Genomic DNA, 7,768 nt, shown 5'->3' with positions numbered 1-7,768 from the left:
CTAATAATATTAAATAGTGAGACGATAAATAAGTGAGACAATACTACTTGTATGGAGAAAATGTGGTAGCGGGCTGAGCGGTTAGGCTTGTCGAGAAACGGCAAGTTTCGAGGTACAGTTGGAAATGGCACTTAGTTTAAATAACAGGCACTGAGCACAAGGGAAAATATAACTAATACAATACCAAAAAGGAGAGTGCGACTGGAACACAATGTGTGCGGCGGCACTAAATGCGCGTCGCTAGAGTTTTAGATTTTAAATGAAAAATAGATTCGCCACTAAATCGCTTCAAAGGGTTTTATTGTCGACAAGACAGAGAGTGACTTTCGCCAAGTTGCCAGCAAGGCGAGATACAATTAACTGTTTCGCGAGAAAACAAATGATGAAACAAGAAAAGGATTGTGGAATACGGGCCTTAGGTATAAGGGAGGTATTAGGGGGCAAGATAAGGGACGATGGCGGGGATCATTTTGCGGAAGCCCCATCTGACCCGGCGGGGAGAATCGGGCTGTCCGTCACATTGCCGGCCCTGTTTTTAGTGGTGAAAACATCTTCTGGATCATCCGCCTCGAGTAAACAAAGTTTGTGTGCTGAACGGATGTAGCGGGTTTTTTTCGACTTGATGTCGGAAAGAGTTTTTCGGCCCTTTTTGCCAGGTACAGCGCGAGTGACTTCTACTTCGGCGGACCGGACAGCTCCATCTGCACCAGCTTCTACACGAACAATTCGGTCGATTGGCCAAGTGCTTCTTTTCGGGTTGGGCATTTCCATGAGGACGACATCTCCGACAGCTAGGTTTCGCCGTGGGCGGAGCCATTTTGTCCGTTCAATTAGAGACGGGAGGTACTCGCGCATCCAGCGATTTCAGACGTGGTTGACGATCTCCTGCGCGTCCATCCACCGCCGCTTGCTGAGCAACTGCGGTTGAGCGTCGAAGTCGGAGTGCAGTTGAATGTTTGGCCGTCCATGAAGAAAATGATTAGGGGTAAGAGCGTCGATTTCGGTTGGATCACTGCTCACCGGGGTCAATGGACGGGCGTTCAGCAAAGCTTCGATACCGGTCATGACGGTAGACAGCACCTCTTGAGTGACGACTCGCTCCTTTAAAACAATTCGCATGGCGAGCTTGGCGGACTTGATCATCCGTTCCCATGATCCGCCAAAATGAGGCGAAGCGGGAGGGCTAAAGCGCCATTCGATGTTTCGATCAGCCATATTTTTGGCCAACGCTTCCGGATTCCATTGAGCGATCGCATCCCGGATCTCTTGTTCGCCAGCCACTAGATTGGTTCCGTTATCACTATAACAGACAAGAGGAACTCCACGGCGGTCTGTAAAACGGGAAAACGCCATCATGAACGAATCGAGGTCCATGGAATCAGCCAGTTCAAGGTGGACGGCTCGACAATCCAGGCAAGTAAACATGACTCCGTACCGCTTCAGAGTCCGTGGGAGCATGGAGACGTACAACGGACCGAAGTAGTCGATTCCGACGTGAGAAGACGGCCACTGGTGTGTTTTAATTCTGCTGGCCAGCAAGGGACCCATGAGTGGACACACCGTCTGGCTGTCGCGTCGCTTGCATTCGAAACAGGGACGAATCACTCTTTTGATGGTGGCCCGCGGCTGCAACACACGATACGTCGCCCGAAGGTTATGTAACAAACGCTCCGTTTTTGCGTGAGTCAGTCGATGGTGGAGGTCGAGAATAATCATCGTCGCCAGCTGGCTGTCGGAAGGCAAGACGATGGGATGTTTTGTGTCTTCAGGGAGACAAGCATGTTGAATCCGGCCACCTACCCGGATAATTCCGGACGCATCTATAAAGGGGGTCAACGTGGCCAGCTTGGATGTGACTGGCACGGGTTTTCCTTTGCGTAAAAAACGAATCTCTACGGCAAAATGATGTTCCTGATCGACCCGAATCAATAATGTTTGGGCATCACGCAATTCCGGAGCTGTGAGCCATCGAGATAACGGGATGACACACTTTTTCAGCGAAAGAGAATGATTCCGAAGGAAGCGCAGCTGCCAGGCGACGATCCTTTTGATTTTGATGAAGTCGGAAGAACGTTGAATCAACTCGAAAATGGGATGAGGCGTCGGAACTCGAATAGAACCAATCCATTTGGCGGGTGAGACTTCCGGGTCGTCATTTGCCGGCTCGGCAATGTTCATCGGTGGCGACCAGGCCATTTCAGGCATCAATAAAAAATCAGGGCCGCGAAACCAGCGATGTTGGGTGGTGAAGAAGGCATCGGACACACCTCGGGATCCGTCGTCGGCGGGATTAAGCTCACCGGGGATGTGACGCCATTAAGTCGCTTCACTTTTATCCAGAATGTCTGTCACTCGATGGGCGACAAAGGCGTGGTATTTACACGTTTTCGAGTGTATCCATTGTAGCACTGTCTGTGAATCGCACCAATAATAAACGGCGGATGCGACCGGGCCAAGATCCTTGATGACGGTGGCACATAATTGGGCGCCGAGAACTGCGCCTTGAAGTTCCAGCCGCGGAATTGACAGTTGGCGGAGAGGAGCGACTCTTGATTTTGCCATAATCAGAGTGAGGCCAACATGGGATTCGCTGTAAGACGCGCGAAGAAATACGCAAGCGGCAAATCCTAATTCCGAGGCATCCGTGAAGACGTGCAGTTGATATTCCGACGGCAGGGTCGATCGACGAAAGCATCGGGGAATCTTCAGGGTTGAGATGGCGGGAAGGTCAGCGACCCACCGCTTCCAAACATCGAGAAGGGCCTGTGGGAGCTGATCGTCCCATTCGACTCCGGATCGCCAGATATCTTGCATCAAGATTTTTGCTACCATCACGATTGGGACAAGAAATCCCAATGGATCGAAGATCGAGGCGATCTCTTGCAGGACTTGCCTCTTCGTTTTGACATCGAGTCGAGTGTTGGAATTAAACGTAAACGCGTCGTCCTGGCAATCCCAAAGAATTCCGAGGGTGCGCTCGACGGGCAAAGGATCGGTGGTGATATCCAGCGCTCTTGCTCGATCAGCCTGATTGACAGAGGCCAACACGGGACGGGACGATGACATCCATTGCACCATATTGAATCCTCCGTGCTTGAGAAGATCGGTTACTTCCTGGCGCTGGGCGATGGCTTCGGCTTCAGTGTTGGCTGAATCCAGATAATTATCTACGTAGATGTTCTTCAATACTTTCTCAGCGGCTCCTGGGTATTGGGGTCCAAAGTCTTCGGCGGTCCGTCGCAGAGCATAAATGCAGCTTGTCGGTGAGGAGACAGCTCCGAAGACGTGAACGGTCATCTGAAATGTTTGTGGGTCTTCCGTGCTGCCTGGTTCTCTCCAGATAAATCGCAATAATGATTGTTGATGTTCTGGCACTTGTACCTGATGGTACATTTTCTGAATGTCGCCAGAAATTGCGCATGGGTGCAGCCGAAAGCGCAATAATACTCCGATGAGAGAAGTTAGTAAATCCGGACCCTTGTACAGCTCTTCATTTAATGATGTGCCGCGGAAGCGCGCCGACGGATTGAAAACTACCCGAACTTTTCCGGGCTTGCTTGCCGCTGTGACTCCATGGTGCGGCAGATACCATACATGTCCGCGAGTGAAAGGAGAGTTGGGGACGACTAATTTTGCATGGCCGGCCGCGATGTACTCGTTGACGACGGCCGCATAACTCTTAGCAAACGCCGGATCCTTTTTAAAGCGGCGCTCCAATGACGCGAAATGACGGAAGGCGACTTCGGCGTTGTTCGGAAGATTTAATTCCGGATTCTTTAACATTAATCCGACTTCGTAGCGCTCGCCAGTGTACCGGATGGTATCTTGGAGGATGCGAAGCGCTTTTTGATCATCGGGTGGTAGGTTTTGATGAGAAGAAAGTCCGACGCCGTACGATTCCGTTCTCCAGAACCGCTGGACAGCTTCATTTAAGGACTCGTCGGATTGTTGACGTGAAATGTGCATAACTGACATGGGCCGATAAGTTTGTCGCTTCAGAAGTGACTCTGGAACGGGACCTGCGATGCTCCATCCAAAATGAGTTAAGATTCCGTCTGGCGCTTCGGTTCCGTCGGGTGGACTGCGATGCTCCAGTACATCATGGACGCGCATAACGTCTCTGCCTATTAGGATGGTCACGTTGTTGGTGTCGATATACTGCAGGTCCACGTCTTGAAGATAGCCCCATTCACGCTTTGTGACTGGCCATTCAATCTGCTGGGCGTTGATGTTAAGCTTGGGAACAGAAAACGCCTTTTTTACAGGAAACGATCGGCTTCCGTCTCTTGGTTGGATGTTGAACTTAACTTTCTTCATTTTGATGGTCGGGTCGTCTCCATGAAACGTTCCTAGCTTTATCATTTCTTCATCGCCGTCGAGGTCGAGCTGTTCTGAAGCGCGATCTAAAATCAAAGTCGTTTGGCTTCCCGGATCGAGGAATCCAAACGTTTCTAATGTTTTTCCGTCCGCTTCGAGGGTGACCGGTACTATTTGCATTACCGTGCATGATTCGTCGTCGTCGACGGAGACTGTCGCTACATTTAAGGGTAGCGTGACTGTCTTCTCTGGTTTTAGGATTGATTTTGGTTCGGTTGGGGCCAAGCGCGGAGCGTCGTGTAACAATGAGTGATGCGGTTGACCGCAATTGTTGATGATGCATTTCTTCCGGCTTGTGCAGTCCTTGCTCATGTGTCCTTTGCTTAAGCATCGGAGACAGCATCCATTTTCTTTGATGATTTTTATTCTTTCTTCGAGCGACATTTCTACGAAAGTCTTGCACTGTCCCAGGCGGTGGTCGCCTTTGCATAGGAGGCAAATAAGCTTCTTTGGAGGCGCCTCCGCTTGCTGCACCGTCTTCGATTTTGACGATGATGATCCGCCGGAGGTCGCTGGATGCGTGACTGCGTTTATAGTCGGTGAAAAACCGGATTTGTTGTCGGGCTGCCGGCCCGGTTTTGATCCGCTTTTCGGTTTTGCTGGCGTGATTGGTGTCAGAGAAATCTGACTGTGCTTTGCCATCATTTCGCCTTTGACGAACTTGCTGAACCAGGTAGCAAAGTCTTGGAGTGTTTGACTGACAGGGTTATTCTTCACGATTTGTCTCCCCCACCTGCTTTGTACCTCGGAAGGGAGCTTGGTTACGATGATGTCCAAAAGGCCGGATGATTTTAATTCGTGTTGGTAGCCGCCGCTTCTCAGCGAGGCTACTGCCCCGTTTACAGCTTGCGAAAATTTCAATAACGCCTTGTAATCATTCGCGCTTACTCGCTGGAGCTGAATTAGGGACTGAATGTACGTCCTCGACACGATCTGGGGATGTCCGTATGTTGATTCCAGCTCTTGTAATGCCTCTTGGTACAAAGCCGGACTGCTCAGTGAATCACCAAGTCCGTCGCGTATTTCGCTGGTCAGACAGCGCTTGAGAATGGCCATTTTTTGAGTCGTTGTCAGACTGGAATTATTGTGAACCAAATCACGAAAAATGGCGATAAAGTCTTGCCAATTCTTCGGATCGCCGTCAAACGGCTTGAGGTCCATCTTTGGGAGACGAAAGACGGAATGCGCCGAGCCATGAATTCCTGTTGGTTGTCGATCTTCTTTGCCATTCAGATTGAACGACCAATTATTTCCATCGCTATCTTTGTCTTGATGAGACGACTGTACTGATTCCGCGTAGATTGAAACGTCATCTTCCGTGTAAGGTGGCGGACCGGAACCTCGGTTGCCCGCGGAGGCTGGTGGTTTCTTGGGTCTTGCTCCTTGGTGCTGTCCATGTGATTCCGTGTTGTGCGCTGCTTTGTTGGTGGATGTCGCCTCATTATGTTGCGCAAAACGCTCGTCGACGGCGGACCTAAATTTGTCCCAGTCGCTTTCTTTTTCCCGTTCGTACCGATACTTTTCAGTCTGACGGGCGAGTTTTTTTTCTTCCAATTCTCTTTTTTGTTTTTCGATGTCGCCCCGTAAGGACTTTTCCAGCTTGATGCGGTTTGCCATTTCTGCATCCTGGATCTGCTTCCATTGATTCATCTGTAGCCGGAGGTTTTGTAATTCTTCTGTCAATGCTGCGGTGGCGGCATTGTCTTCGTTTTCAGGACCGACTTTTTCTTTCGCTGCCATATCTGTCTGTAGCTGTTGCAATCTTCTTTCTAAATCTTCTCTCGCCAATCTTTCGTCATCCAGCCGCTGTCTTAAATCATCTTCGTATTCAATGTCCGACGGCAAATCGTGTATTTCGCTGATTGAAGCTGAGGCTCGGTCGTCGAAGGGATTTTCATTTTCTCGTTGCTGAAAAGCTCCAGGATGGTTTGGGTCGAGCCACGTCGTATTGCTCCGGATGCTTTGCCTGCTTCGGACGGATGGATTGCTGGGCACGGCTGAAGGGGGTCGATTGACCGTGCGGATGTATTCGTCGATACGTCCATACCAGATTGCGGTGACGTTTTCTAGCTGGATGATCCAGTCCTCGGATGGTACATGATCTAGGTCGTTCGACTGGCGGTACTGTAATTCGGTTCTGCTACCGCGTTCTGCCATGTGTTTTTCAATCCTTTTTGAAAGATTCGTCAGCCTTCTTTTTTCATTCGACCTAAGTTGCTTCCTCGTTCTAGCTTAAAACAATGGCGGGAAATCTTCGTGATTCTCGGTCTGATTATCCGCGTTACGACTTGGCGGCCTGCTTGGTGCTTCCGCCATGATGAGATGAAAAAAATCTTCGGAATAATGATGAATGCTGGGCGATAAAAGACCAACCAAGCGCTGGACCAATGAGCCTTGCGACTTAGGACCAAGCACCCTAGGACTATTTATGCCGACTACCTAGTAGCGAGCCCAACCAAGCACTGGACCAACGGACCTTGCGGCCTAGGACCAAGCACCCTAGGACTACACCGACTTGGCAGATATAGAGACGCGAAATTTATTGCTCGGGGACCTCTTCGCTGATTTGAAGAATAAATTCGTCTTCCTGCTGGAGAGAGTTTGGAGATATGGCCAGCTGTTGACTACTGCTGGGCTGAACTGGGGTCTTCTTCTTTTTATCGGCTATCAGTTGACGCCAAATTCTTTCCGCTTCTTCAATCGCTGCTTTCTTTCTTTCGGCTGCGTCTCTGGCTTCTTGTTGGTTTTCCGCCAAAAAACGAGCTTCCACTTCTCTACGCTCTGCAATCTAGGCTTCTCGCTTTTCGTTCCTTCTTGCTTCGTGCCCGGCGGCTTGGACGGCCCTACTGATTGGACTGTTACGATTGCGCGGTAGTTTTGTACAATAGGCCCTGTGGCCGCTCGATTAAAGAAAAAAGGACGAGAATGTGTAATGCACAGCGATGAATGAAAAAGAAAAAGACGGGAGGGAGAACAAAATTGCTAGACACGCGCGCTTCGATACGCGACTACAAAGAGACACGCGCGGGGTGTGGGGAAAAATTTCGTGCTGGACACGAGCGGCCTGTCTCGTTTTTTACACGAGGCAAAAAAATGTCTAGGGGAGACTGGAGTAAAATGGGACACCGGGTCAAAAGGGACAGTGGGGGGAAAAATAGTAGATGTTAATAAAACTTTAACAAATTTTAGTATGTTATGTAAATCTGTATAATCTACTTGGCATGAAATTTTGTTGATTTTTGTCAATAACTGCATGAGTTATTGACAAAACTAAAAAAACGGTTTTTATTTATAAATTTTTGTCTCCGCCATTTTATGTTTATAGAAACAAATAAACGGTAATGGCATGTAAATTTAATATTGAAATGAAGCTGATTCATTTCTTGGTCGT

At 49.3% G+C, this 7,768-nt stretch overlaps 2 protein-coding genes across 2 annotated transcripts; both read right to left on the bottom strand.

Moving 5' to 3' along the window:
* Positions 1-864: 864 nt before the first annotated feature.
* On the bottom strand, positions 865-2,196 carry LOC124348743. Its single transcript, XM_046799014.1, has one exon. The coding sequence runs from the start codon at positions 2,194-2,196 to the stop codon at positions 865-867; it is 1,332 nt and encodes a 443-aa protein (XP_046654970.1).
* A 120-nt stretch (positions 2,197-2,316) lies between these two features.
* On the bottom strand, positions 2,317-6,534 carry LOC124348742. Its single transcript, XM_046799013.1, has one exon. The coding sequence runs from the start codon at positions 6,532-6,534 to the stop codon at positions 2,317-2,319; it is 4,218 nt and encodes a 1,405-aa protein (XP_046654969.1).
* Between the last annotated feature and the right edge of the window lie 1,234 nt (positions 6,535-7,768).

This window comes from Daphnia pulicaria, chromosome 7 (assembly GCF_021234035.1).
Source record: "Daphnia pulicaria isolate SC F1-1A chromosome 7, SC_F0-13Bv2, whole genome shotgun sequence".
In the NCBI taxonomy this organism is placed as follows: Eukaryota; Metazoa; Arthropoda; class Branchiopoda; order Diplostraca; family Daphniidae; genus Daphnia; species Daphnia pulicaria.
Note: the sequence above shows the minus strand (reverse complement) of the source record. Positions and strands in the feature narration are given on the sequence as shown.